We start from the raw sequence: 14,204 nt of genomic DNA, 5'->3' as shown, positions 1-14,204 counted from the left end.
AAGGCTAGCTTTTAGCTTTAATACAATGTGAAAGAGGAGGCGTGGAACTAAAATAAAGATTATAAGAACACATAAAAGAAAATATCAATATAAATAGAAGGGGAAAAAATGAAGTAACAAATGATATTTATCTTGTGATATTGTTATCAAAATTCAATCTAGAGTTTCTTGGTCAAAGTCATTGACCCATGTTTCACATGTATTAGTTCAAATGAAGAATGAGTGCTAAGTGTTTCATTTATTCTTGTGAAAGATGGGTTTGTGTGGACAAGTACTCATGAAACACGGGTCAATAAGTTTCACTTAGAAACTTATACAATTTGAATCCTGATAGCAATATCACACTTTAACTTAATTTGGAAAATATCTCCTAATTAATATTTATTTATCTATATTCTTAAACAATGTTGTAATTTGCTTCATGAAACATAACTATTGCTCATTTAGGTGTTCTAAAAATTAAGAGAAAACCTATACTTTGATTATGAATTGACTATTGATTCAACCTCATATTACATCTCCCCCTTTAGTTTTGTTTATACACACTTCATAAAAACGACCATCTTTAAACATCACACACCAAGAAAAAATTTAAGATTGGAAAAAATAAGTCAACTCTAACTATTAAAACACTTTTAGTCCAAAGCTTAAGTCTTAATGTATGATAAGTAAGCCATCCTCATAAAAACTGCCCTTAAATTCATTAAAATCCCGTTTGTGTATGCCTACTTTCAAAAAGGAAAAGCAAAGAAATTTCATTTAATTCAAGTTTATTTTACAAACCTTACAGAGCATTACAATCAAAACACTTTTTTCACTCCATGCTCCAAAATGGAGGAATGATAGGATGAAAGGAGCTACTGAAGTAATCAAATGAAAGACATTAGAATGGTGGGTTTAGTTGAAATCTAGGAATTAAAAGAAAAGGGAAAGGGGCTTTTATAGTCCACAACACCAGTTGAAATCTAGGAATAAAAAAGAAAAGGGAAAGGGGCTTTTATAGTCCACAACACCAGTTGAAATTTAGGAATAAAAAAATAAAGGGAAAGGGGCTTTTATTGTCCTCGACATCAGCCATTGTTTTTGGGTTGACATATTGTGACAGTGATATGAGAAGGTGTACATACCCTATCTCAGTGGAATTTGAACTTGTGACCTCTCTTTCAAGAGTTCAAGTCCTCCACCACTAGACGAATTCGAACTCAATAGAACAATTGGACAACAAATCCATAAAAGAAGCGATGATAATCTCAGTTGCCACCAAGACCCTTTCTGATTTTCTTCACTTCCTCCGAACTAATCTGAAACGCCTTGGTGAGAACCAAGGCAGGAATGCCCGGATTAGCAGTAAATGTAACGAATGGAGTAACGGCAACCCCGCCATTTTGACTGTTAAAAACAGCAATAACGGTGGCATGAGTCCCACCAATGTTATGAAGGAAATGAGTGACTCCCTTGGGAAACACAAACACATCGCCTTCTTTCACAATGTGAGAGAACAACTTGTTCGAACTATCGACGAACCCAGCCAGCAATTTCCCTCGCAATATGTAAACAATTTCAGTGGCTCTGGGGTGTGTGTGAATAGGCACCTGCCCGCCCACTTCAAGATCTGCCCGAGCGATTGACACTCCGAGCGTGTTGATGCCCGGCAACATCTTGGCATCGGTCAGTGTCCCTCCGAAGCCGAATATGTTGCCCGACGTATTCGCCGGGCTGCCCAGGGCAGAAGTCATGAAATGCTTTGCAGATGTCTCTTTTGGACTCAGACAAGGTAACCCATTTATGAAAATGGCAGAGGATTTCGTATCCGCCACACAGTAATCCTGCAACACATCTGGATCTCCTCGTATACAGAGAAAAAAGAGAGGAGCCCAAAAGAGGAAAAACGAAGCCATATTGGTTGAAGAATTCTTGTGAGATGGGTGTTGGTTAACCCTTCAGCAACGCAACTGGACTTTATTAGTGGATGTCACATGCAATTCCTGCAATATCATGTTTTGTAAGTCATTGAGATTTTTGATGGGGAGAAGAGTTTTTAATCCAAGCCATGCCAAGTGGTTGGTTTTAGTTGAAATGTTGAAATCAATCACAGCGTTTCCAATTGGGGTGCTGTTGGCAAAAATGGTGGAAGATCCAAATCATCGGTTCACATATTTTGGAATTTTCGTCGATAGATTGTTCACGTGTCTCCGCTAAATTGTTTATCAAATTAATTTATTTGGTCTTGGTTGTTGATTAGTTCATTTGTGGACAAAGTATTTTGTTTTGGTGAGTGGCTATTGGGTAGTGAAAATAATGGGCGATAAATGTGGAAAAACAAAAAGGTTAGCTTTAGCTTTAAACTTTTCACTGACCTATAGGTTCACCCAAAAAATCGGGAAATTTTGATGTACAGATTAGGAGTTTTAGGTGCCCAAAATTAGACTTATGCCCTTGATCATCCTCCCTACATCACTTTATCATTTTATGAGACTACGGGTTATGCTTTTATACAAATTTGATTTATTAGCTTTTCATTAGTGTTCAAAGGAAATGGTTATCTAGTTATTAAAAAACTATTTATTATGAGGGAAGTATATTGATAGTCATTATAGTTAATTTTACATATTTATAAAGTTTAAGTTATATCCTATATGTAATTTAGCTATTTAATTAAAGAAATTTTTTTGTGGCTTTTAGGTATTAATGAGGATTTTGTAGAATTTTTAAAGCATAGATGGTCAAAAAATGATAATTTCATAGTGTTGTTGAAACCAAATTAAAGTTGTGCCAATAATCAAGCACACAAAATTGTTGTAGTACTTATAAACAAGTGTCTTAGTGATCATGCAGAAATGTATTGAAACTTATTAATGAATTTCAAGTTACCCTTTATTTTTGGCTCCTTTAATATTAATAATTAGGAGGTAGTGGATAGCTATTAGAATGCACTAATTATTAGTACTATTCCCAATATATGAAAGACATTGATTGATTTCTTAGTGTATTTTAGAAGTTGTATACACATTTCCATATTTAACTAGCATAGATATTTCCTTATTTAACATGGGTAATTATGCATCAGAGAGATTTCAATGTTGGAATATTTGTTGCAGTAGGTGGTTGCCCTTGGAGCCAAATGCCCACCTACTACCCCTGATGACCTGCACATCTGTCAGAGACTTGATTGTGGGTAGGTGAGTTTGAAATTTGAGAGGGAAAATGTTCGTTGCCAATAAGACAAAAAGGAATGATTAGATCCATTCGATCAGAGAGAGAGAGTTGAAGAAGTGGAGTCAGAAAGAAGTTGTAGAGCAGAGAGAAGGATCTGTTCAGTTGTAGAGAAGAAAATCGATCAATAGATTGAAGAAAAGCATTCAAAAGGCAGAAGGGTTTCACATGTTGGATCTTTTGTTATTCTGTAAGTTGTTATTGTTGTTTTAAACCTGTGAAGCAGTGATTGCTCCAGGCATTGTTGAATGCTGCCATTAGAGTTGTAAGTTTAAGTTTTTGAGCTCTAGTAGTTTTGAAGTTTTGAAGTTTTCTAGTTGAAGCCGAATGCTCTCAGATTTTGTAATAGTTTTATAATATTTGAATAGAAAGCAAGCAAGCAGGCATGCATACAAATCCATGGTGTTCCTCTATTCTATTCTTCATTGCATATTATTTTTCATTTGATAAGTTCATGTTTGGAAGCTTCATCCTTCGGCTCTCTATGTTTTAATGGCCATTTTCCATTCTGCTGACTCGGTCAAGTCTTGACTAACCTTCCTCTCTGCAGAACTTGTCGAGCTCACTTGGTATCATCTCGTGTTAAGCTTTTCCTTCTAGTGGAGACCGAGCTCACTCAACATCCTTTGATTGCCGAGCTTACTCAGCACTGTCTTGTGTCGAGTAGTCCAAGTGCCAAGCCTACTCGACTTCTTCTTGTGTCGAGCTAGCTCGACACTGTCTCACTGCCACTCAACATCTTCACATGCCCAAAAAAATTGGTACTCGGCACCTTCATGTGCTAAGTGAAACTTTGAGTTTGTGATTTTATTTTTCTCCACATGGTATTAGAGCTTTGAGGCCCCACATCCACAATGAGTTAGGGCATTTTTTTCTAGGGTATTTGACATGGCAAGAGATGCAAGAAAGATATGGCAGCAGCCACCGTCATTTAATGGACATAATTATGATACATGGGCAAAGAAGATGAAAGCCATAATGGTTGCAAATGATTTGTGAGAGTTTGTGATTAATGGGTTTAATGATGTGATAGACCCAACTCAGTATGTTGCCCTCTCAAATCCACAAAAGACTTAGTTGAAAGAGTCAAGGAGAAAGGATGCAAAGGCATTAAGCTTGATTGAGGCAGCAATGAAAAAGAAATTTTTTCCAAAGATTGTAGCTGCGAATTATGCAAAGGAAGCATGGGATATCCTTGAGACACAAACTTCAAGGGGACTGATAAGGTCAGATTAGTGAAGCTACAAATGGTTAAAGAGAGTTTGAGAATCTTCAGATGAGGGATAATGAACCTATTGTAGAGTTCAGTTCACAGGTTGATAAATCAGCTCAAGTCAAATGGAGAAGAATATGATGAATAGAGAATATTAGAGAAGATACTAAGGATGAGTTTACCTCACAAATATGACAATCTTGTCATGACCATAGAGGAGGAAAAAAAAAGTCACCACATTTACCATGGATGAGTTGATAGGAACTCTTCAAACCCATGAGCACTGGATAAACAGGTCAGCAACTACTTCCTAAGAGAAGTCTTTCAAGGCTCAAGAGAATTCAAGAGGTAGGGGGAGAGGAAGAAATGGCTCTGGTAAAGGCTCAAGATGTAGAGGTTGTGGAAGGAATGGTCAAAGGAATGATGGTGCAGAAAGCTCAGGAAGAGCAAGCAACCAAGAGGGAGCAAGCACCTCTCAAAACAACTCTAGAGGGGGTAAGAAGAATTACAACTCCAACAAGAGTAATGTTGAATGCTACTATTGTCATAAGTATGGGCATTATGCAAGTGAATGCTGGAAGAAATAGGGTGATCAGTCAAAGATGAATACTAATGTGAACATGGGAAATGCAAACAATCTCACAACCTTCATCATGTGTACCATTGGTAAAGAAGGCAGTCCTAAGGTATGGTACCTTGACAATCGATGTAGCAACCACATGAGTGGTAATAAAAGTTTGTTCTCCTTCATTGATAAGACCTTTAAGTCTGAGATTAAGATGGAAAATAATGGAACCATTCCCATAGTGGGAAAATGATCTATTATGGTCCACAACAAGCAAGGTGAGAAGAGGGAAATACAAAATGTGTATTTTGCCCTTGGTATAAAGCACAACTTGATGAGTGTTGGACAGCTCATTCAAAATAGATACAAGGTGTTGATGTAAAATGACAAGTGTGTCATTCATGAGAAGGATGGGAGTAATAGATTACTTGTAGTAGTCCAAATGACAAAGAACCGGATGTTCTCCTTGAGGATAGAGACATGTTTTTCTTCTCAAGTCAATGCTGCACCTCCTAAGCATGCATGTACAACAATACATCAGCTATTGGCTCTTAGGAGTGTGATTGAAGACCCCTCCAAGCTTTGGTATCTCAGGTATGGACATCTTGGCTTTGTTGGTTTAAATTTGTTATCCAAGAAAAGAATGGTAGATGGTTTGCCAAGCATTATAGATTCATATGACAAGTGTGAGACTTGCATATTGGGTAAGCAACATAGGCTTCCCTTTAAATCTGGAAATTCAAGAAGGGCTAGAGCACCATTAGAATTGGTGCATTTTGATTTGGTAGGCCTTATGAAAACTACTTCTATTGGGGGGAGTACTTATTTTATGACATTCATAGATGATTTCAGTCATAGGACATGGGTGTATTTTTTAAAGAACAAATCTAAAGCATTTGATAAATTTGTTGAATTTAAAGTACTAGCTGAAAAAGAATGTGGACATTATGTTAAGGTCCTTAGATCAGATAGAGGAGGGGAGTATACCTCCAATATGTTTATAAAATTATGCAGGCATAATGGCATCAAGAAAGAGCTTACATCTAGTTATACTTTGTAGCAAAATGGAGTGGCTGAGAGAAAGAACAGAACCATTGTTGAAATGGCAAGAAGCATGATGAAAGCAAAGGGCTCCCAACTGAATATTGGGGAGAGGTTGTAGCAACAACAGTATATTTGATTAATAGGTGTTTTACAAAGTCCATTCGTGACAAGATACCTCTTGAGGCTTGGTCAAAGGGAAGATGGATAGATGAGCACTTGAGAGTGTTCGGATGTGTAGCATATGCACATGTGCCTAAAGAACAAAGGCAAAAGCTGGATGATAAAAGTGTGAAGTGCATCTTCACAGGGTATGGCTCGGAATCAAAGGCTTATAGATTGTATGATCTAATTGACAAGAAATCATCATTTCAAGAGATGTGAAATTTTTTGAAAATCAATTATGGGATGGATTGGTAGATGAATCCTCAAGCACTTCAAATAAAGTGCCCACCATTGAAGAGGAAGAAGATGACATTAGTGATCAGCATGTAGATAGAGCAACAAATATGGATCACAGAAAAAGGCAAAAAGGGAAGTAGCCCTTAACATGTTGAGCAACAACTCCAGCACTTAAAGACAACTCCGAGCTAGTGTGCAGAATAGTAGTAGCAGCAATACTGAAAATTTAGACCCCACTCTCGCCTCCCTATTGCCAAGAAAGAACAAGAGTCTAAGGGAGATATACCAAGATGAAAGGTATGAGGAAGATTATGATGAGAGTGTAAATTTTGCATTATTTTCACATAGTGATCCAATTTATTTTGAGGAAGCTGTGAATGAAGAGAAATGGTGTAATGCCATGGATGAGGAAATAAATGCTATTGAAAGGAATGAGACATGGGAGTTAACTACATTGCCTCCCAAGAAACAAGTAATTGGAGTGAAATGGGTATACAAGAACAAGTGCAATGTTGAAGGAAAAATAGATAGGCATAAGGCACATTTAGTGGTCAAGGGGTACAAGCAACAATATGGTAGAGATTATGATGAGAGATATGCCCCGATTGCAAAAATGAAAACTATGCGTGCTGTCATAGCAATTGCAACCCAACACAAATGGAAGGTATATCAAATGGATGTGAAATCCACCTTCTTGAATGGTGTATTGAAGGAAGAAGTGTATGTGGAGTAGCCACCTGGTTATGAAGTTGTAGGTGTAGAATACAAAGTGTATATATTGAAGAGAGCTCTATATGGGCTCAAGCAAGCTCCACAGGCATGGTATAGTAGGATTGACTCATATTTGATGAGTAATGGCTTTAGCAAAAGTGATAGTGAGCCCACACTTTACATCAAGGCAACAAATGATAATGTGTTGATTGTTGTCTTGTATGTAGATGATTTAATCTTCATCGAAAATGACAATTTCCTAATTGGTGAGTTCAAAGAGGCTATGAAAAATGAATTTGAAATGATAGACCTAGGTCTCTTGAAGTACTTTCTAGGCATAGAAGTAAAACAAATGCATGATGGCATTTTTATCTCTCAAAAAGTATGCAAGGCAGATCTTGGAGAGATTCAAAATGCAGAACAGTAAGGTAGCCCCAACACCAACAGCAGTAGGTCTGAAGTTGAGCAAGGTAGATTGCAGTAAAAGTGTGAATCCAACACTATATAAGAGTATGGTTGGAAGTTTGATGTATTTGACTGCAACTCGGCCAAACATGATGCATGCAGTAAGTTTGATTTCTAGATTTATTGAACACCAAAATATTTTCATTGGCAAGTGAGAAAGAGGATCCTAAGGTATGTGAATGGTACCAAGGGATTTAGAATTTTGTATACTATAGAAAATGATTTCAAGTTGGTTGGTTACACGGATAGTGATTGGGTTGGAAGCTTAGATGATAGGACGAGCACTTTCAGATACATGTTTCATATGGGATCGAGTGCAATTTCATGGGCATCCAAGAAGCAACCTATTGTTGCTCAATCTACAGTAGAGGTTGAATACATTGCAGCAAATGCAGTAGCATGTCAAGCTATTTGGTTAAGAAGGATCTTGATAGATTTGAATGAAATGCAAGAGGATAGAACCACAATTTATTGTGACAATATCTCCTCAATTGCATTGTCCAAGAATCCAGTCTTCCATGGGAGAAGCAAGCATATAGAGATCAGATATCATTTCATCAGAGAGTTGGTGGAGAACGGGGATATCAAAATAGAATTATGTAAGTCTAAGCAGCAACTAGCACACATTTTTACTAAACCATTAGGCATTGAAACTTTTGTATGCCTAAGGGAGAGTCTTGGTGTAGTTGATGTGGATCAACAGTGATCTTTGTTTTGTTTGGCTCAGGACAAAGGGTGAGTGTTGGAATATTTATTGCAGCAGGTGGTTGCCCTTAGAGCCAAATGCCTACCTACCACCCCTGACAACTTGCACATCTGTCAAAGACTTGATTGTAGGTAGGTGGGTTTGAAATTTGAGAGGGAAAACATTTTTGCTAGTAAGACAAAAAGGAATGGTCAGATCCATTTGACTAGAGAGAGAGTTGAAGAAGTGGAGTTAGAGAGAAGTTACAAAGCAGAGAGAAGGATCTATTTAGTTGCAGAGAAGCAAATTGATCAACAGATCGAAGAAAAGGGTTAAGAAGGCAGGAGGGTTTCATGTGTTGGATCTTTTGTCATTCAATAAGTTGTTATTGTTGTTTTAAACCTATGAAGTAGTGATTGCTCCAGGCATTGTTGAATGTAGCCATTAGAGTTGTAAGTTTAAGTTTTTAAGTTTTAGTAGTTTTCAAGTTTTCAAGTTTTTTGGTTGAAGCCGAATGCTCTCAAATTTTGTAATAGTTTTATAATAGTTGAATAGAAAGCAAGCAAGCAAGTAGGCATACAAATCCTTGGTGTTCCTCTATTCTATTCTTCATTGCATATTGTTTTGCATTTGATAAGTTCATGTTTGGAAGTTTCATCCTTCGGCTCTCAGCGTTTTAATGGCTATTTGCCATTCTGCTCACTTGGTGAAGTTTTGACTGACCTTCCTCTCTACAGACCTTGCTGAGCTCACTCGACATCCTCTTGTGCCGAGCTTCTCCTTCCAGTGGTGACTGAGCTCACTCGACATCCTTTGATAGCCGAGCTTACTCGACACTGCCTTGTGCCAAGTAGTCCAAGTGCTGAGCTTACTAGGCTTCTTCTTGTGCCGAGCTAGCTCGACACTGTCTCACTAGCACTCGACACCTTCACGTGCCGAGCAAAACTGGTATTCGGCACCTTCATGTCCCGAGTGAAACTTTAAGTTTGTGATTTTTTTTTTCTCCACATTCAAGAAGTCAAGAATACAAAGAGGGTGTTGCTTGTTGCTTTGCTCAAATTCCTGGCTTTGTTTCCAAGGACCTCAAACTTGTGGTAACACTAGGTATGTATTTTGCACAATTTTGCTTTCCCTTTCATATATGTATACTGGTTGAATTTTTTATTGTTTTCAGTTTCGGTCGTTTTCAGTTCTCAGATAATTAAGCATGGTATCTTGTAAATAGCTTACTGGTTTGCTTAAATCTCTAAAGGGAATTGAGTTTGGAGGATCAATTAAGGGAGTTTGTTGAGCGTTTGTAGAGAGGAAGCAAGGGATGAGCTTTTTAATACTGTTCTGGAAATTTCGAACTGTGAACTGAATGAGGGACACTACCACATTTTGTAAAAAAATGTGTAAAATCCACAAATTGTGAACTGAATGAGGGACACTACCAGATTTTGTAAATAAATTTTTGTTACTTCTCCATCACATGGACGTTTCGAAGATGTTAAGCTCTTCCTTTTATACAAGAATCGTGCCTTTCCAAAGCCTGAGTTAGAATAAAATTAAATTTCTAGTATAGAATCATTATAAATTTATTAGTCAAATTAGAATAAAATTAATTTTCTAGTATGTTTTAACAATAGTTGACTACATAAACAAAACATTATAAACTTTGACTTATCAATATAGTTCATGTACATGTAGAGGGATAATAAAAAATAGACTTTATTGTAGAAATTCAAAACTTGTAACAGTGAAGCACTTGCATGAATCAAGAAGTATAGAGAAAGCAGGAGAGTGGAGAGGTACAGTGGTGATATATATCTTATCGCTTATTACAGTAGTGAAGGAAAAAGATGATCTCAGTTCCCACCAAGACCCTTTCTGATATTGTCGACCTCCTCCGAAGTAATGTGGAAGGCCTTGCTGAGAACCTCCGCGGGAATGGCCGGATTAGCTGTAAATGTAACCAACGGAGTAACGGCAAGGCCGGCGTTTTGACTGTTAAATGCAGCAAGCAAAGTGGCAGGAGTCTGTCCAACGTTGTGAAGGAAATGAATAGTCCCCCTGGGAAACACAAACACGTCCCCTCCTTTCACAATGTGAGAGAAGAACTTGTTCGAGCTGTCCACGAACCCCGCCAGCAATTGATTAATTCTTCAACATATGAGGTGGGCGTTGAATAGTTTTCATGTTCCAGCCAACTGCCCTGCTGTTATCGTGATAAATGCCCAGCAGAACATTTCCGCAATACAATGCTTCTAGCCGCCAATCAAAAACATACAATTGATTAATTCTTCAACATATGAGATGGGTGTTCACTAATTGGCTTCGTCAACTAATCAGGATAAGATGCTTTCGCAGGGAGATAATTATCCACATGCAATGTGGCGAAGAGTTTTAGGCAGGATGGAAGACTAAAAGACACAATTTCAATCTTTGGCGTGCTAAAACAAACGTGGGGTTCCTAGAGTCTACATTGAATCACTCTCTGTTTCCTTTAACAACTCTCATTAGGACACAATTTCAGTCTTCAATTTTATGAAACCTTTCTATTTCCTCATGAATAGATTTATAAAATGACACCTACAACTTATCTATATCTAATTCAATTTATCTAAAACAAAAAAATATTTTTATATTAAAATTAATAACAAACTCTAACAACTTTGCCAATTTAACTATATCTGTTTATATATCTTAAATATTTATTTATTTTAATAAAAATAAAGACACAACATAAAAATTTTAGAAAAATTATGATTACAATAATAATAATAATATCTATAATTATGTAGTGCAACCATGGACAACAATTCTAATGGGTATGCTTTCAGGCAACGTTATAATAAACCTGCTCACTACGAAAGGAAACTCAAAATGCTAAATGTTGGAATGGGAGAATACAAACTTGATTCTATTGTTGCACTTCTATTTTCCCTTTGTTCCTATGGAAATCCCTAAGAAAGTATGAGACCTTCATCTTCTTCCATGAAAATCTTTGGCACCTTTATCTAGTCCTCAGTCCCTCTAGAAGGTGAGAAATAGGATTAAGCTGTTAGAGATTGAATTTATAAAGAAGAAGAGATGCTCAATAAGGTCACACTTACTACTCTTTTTTCTCTAAGGAAAAGGCTATGATTTTCTTAAAAGTATGGGATATCCAGGGTATGGACCTCTAATTGATAACAAATATGCACTAACTGAATCTTTGAGCCACAATCATGGATGAAAAAGAAAAGATACTACTTTCCTAGGTTTTTATGTTGATGATGACTTACCTATTTCTAATCAAGAACTTTTTACTACAAGTGATTCTGAAGATGAAGTCCAGCCTGTTAATATAGGTAGTCAAGATAATGAGATTTTTTTTCCCTCTACCTCTATCCTTTTGGGGAGAAATAAAACAACCAAATAATCATAGTGCTAAAATGTCTACCTCTAGAGAGTTTGATGGATCATCTGTCAAAGATCCTCACAGAGATAGAATCATGAGAAACATTGCTTGTCTCATAGACTGTGATCATAGTACTAATTCTGATGAATATGAATGTGATCCTCTCTCAGTTGTGTCTCATTAATTAGGGGTAGATGTTATAAACTCTTATGCTAACAAAACCAATGCAATAAAAAAGTCACTAGTAAGGCTTGATGAGTTGACCTCACATGTTTACTTAGTGGACCATGCTAACCTTGATAGGAATTAACTCGTTTTGAGTAACTTCAAATACTACCTTATAGACTAAGAATATCTCATCACTAGAGATGACTCCTTCAACATCATTAACTTGGACTCTTCCACTTCACTTCCACTCATGTACCATTATCTCATTGATTGATCCTTACAAAATAAGTGACCTAAATTACCTTCTTTCTAGAATGCCTATAAGATTTGTTTCTATCTCAATGCTATTGAACACGTAGTCTCTTCCACCAATGAACCAATTGCAAGTATGAAAAAATTAGATATCAAGTACCTTAGCATAAAATAAATAAAAAACTAAAAAAGAATAAGGGCTATAAGGGAGAAAACCACTTCGTGGCAGTGTCAAAGAAAAAAATAGTAAAAAATAAAGACGTATCCAAGGGTGAAAACCTCTATGAAATGCCTGAGGATGAGGTACTTAGCAGTCTACCTAGCTATTTTTGGGAGAGGACATTAGTGTTGATTGAGCTTACACAACCTATCAATCTTGGAATAGAAGAGGTTCCTAATATCATACATCTAGCTTGGTTTTTGTGAGTTGAAGAAAAAAAGTACTTTACTAGATTCTTCCAAGAGAAAAATATCAACTTTTCTTGGACCTATGCAAATATGCCAAAACTTGAAAGTAAAATCATTATGCCTCATTTATCTATAGCCCCCAGTGTCAAGCCAATTAAACAAAATTTGAGAAAAATGAACCCACATCTCACCCTCTTGGTGAAATTTGAATAGAGAAGCTCCTAAGTGCTAAATGGATTTCCAACACTATACATGTTTCCAAGCATGATAAATCCATTCGAGTATGAAATATTTTTGAGACCTAACCAAAGCTTTCCCAAATGATGATTTTCCACTTCCTAACATTGACATGATAGTGGATATGACTGTGGGCTATGATATCTACTCTTTAATGGATGGGTTTGTTAGAAATCCAATAGGGAAAGTAAGATACCTAGAGAGAGGGGGTGAATCAAGATCTATGAAACTTCATCACTTCAAACATGAAACACATTTGATGTCTCTATCACAAACTTTCACTTAAACCTTAACCTTGAATCAATGCAATCATTTATTTCAACATAACATTATATATTTTTGGGGCCCTCTCTTTCTGTTCTTCATGCATGGATCTTCGCGCATTGGGAACCAATCTTAGACAATGGTGTTTAGATCTTCCCGATTGCTAAGGGTTTCTTCATTGTCAAGTTTGCATTTGCTGAGGATAGGAAGTCTGTTTTGTCTGATTCTTTCTCATGGCAAGGTCGTTTCCCTCTTATGGCCAAACTGTGGTATATGGATTTTGACCCGCTGATGGAGTCCTTCAACAAGGTTCCTATTTGGGTTAGTCTTTTGAATCTCCCTATGCATCTCTAGCTTGACTCTATTTTGGAATTTATGGGGAATGCTATTGGAATTTTTTTGTTAGTGGACTTAGCTACTTCTGATATTCTCCATTTGACATGTGCACAAGATATTCTCCATTTGACATGTGCACAAATTCTTGTCGAGTTGGATGTCTCAATGGGCCTCCCTAAGCATATTTTCTTGGCCTCTTTGCGAGGCTCTTCGACCCAAATATTGCATTATGAAGGTATCACCTTCCGCTGCAGGAAGTGTCATATGACTGGTCACTTGGCTGCTCATTGTTTCTCTGTGAAGGACAAGCTGAGGCATCCTCTTCCTAGTGGCATGGGGCCTCCTCCAAGCACTATATGGTGCACAAGTTTGATCCTTAGGATGGATCTTCTCCTATGGCTGGTTCTCCTCTGGCTAACACTTCTTCGAGGATAATGGACGTTGTGGATGTTTGGCCTTCAAGTCTGGATCCTGTCCCTGATTTAGCTACTTTTCCTAGTCCTAGTGGGGGCTTGTCTTCTTCAGTTCCTCCCAGGGAGATTGTTTTGTTGGGAGCTTTTGCTTCCCCTAGCCTCCTCTCTTCTTCTTCTAGGGCTTGGCTGGGTGAGGCGAGAAGGGTGTAGGATGGATGGATTGCAGTAAAAAGAAAGAAATCTAAGCCCTCTTTTCCTCCACTAGATATGATTCTTAGGTCAGGCAAGGGAGACTCTAAATCAAAGGGCAAATCGTGAGCTCCCTTGCTATGCCTAGTTTAAGGAGATGGAGACCATTGTTGGTTTCTTTGGCTCCTAATTGGATGTTTTGATTTTGTTGGTGATAGGATTTGTGACCATGGTTACCTCTTTTCCTAGAGGGTAACTGG

The 14,204-nt window shown here is 37.3% G+C and overlaps 1 protein-coding gene across 1 annotated transcript; it reads right to left on the bottom strand.

Moving 5' to 3' along the window:
- Nucleotides 1–729: 729 nt before the first annotated feature.
- Nucleotides 730–1,996, bottom strand: LOC149578273 (germin-like protein 3-1). The gene has a single exon (XM_089799347.1). It carries the CDS (start codon nucleotides 1,896–1,898, stop codon nucleotides 1,251–1,253), a length of 648 nt encoding a protein of 215 aa, XP_089655473.1. The 5' UTR covers nucleotides 1,899–1,996; the 3' UTR covers nucleotides 730–1,250.
- Nucleotides 1,997–14,204: the final 12,208 nt, after the last annotated feature.

Source organism: Cupressus sempervirens, chromosome 1 (assembly GCF_028749045.1).
Source record: "Cupressus sempervirens isolate cs-2001-9-10 chromosome 1, ASM2874904v1, whole genome shotgun sequence".
NCBI classification, from domain to species: Eukaryota; Viridiplantae; Streptophyta; class Pinopsida; order Cupressales; family Cupressaceae; genus Cupressus; species Cupressus sempervirens.
This window is presented reverse-complemented; position numbering and strand designations above follow the sequence as displayed.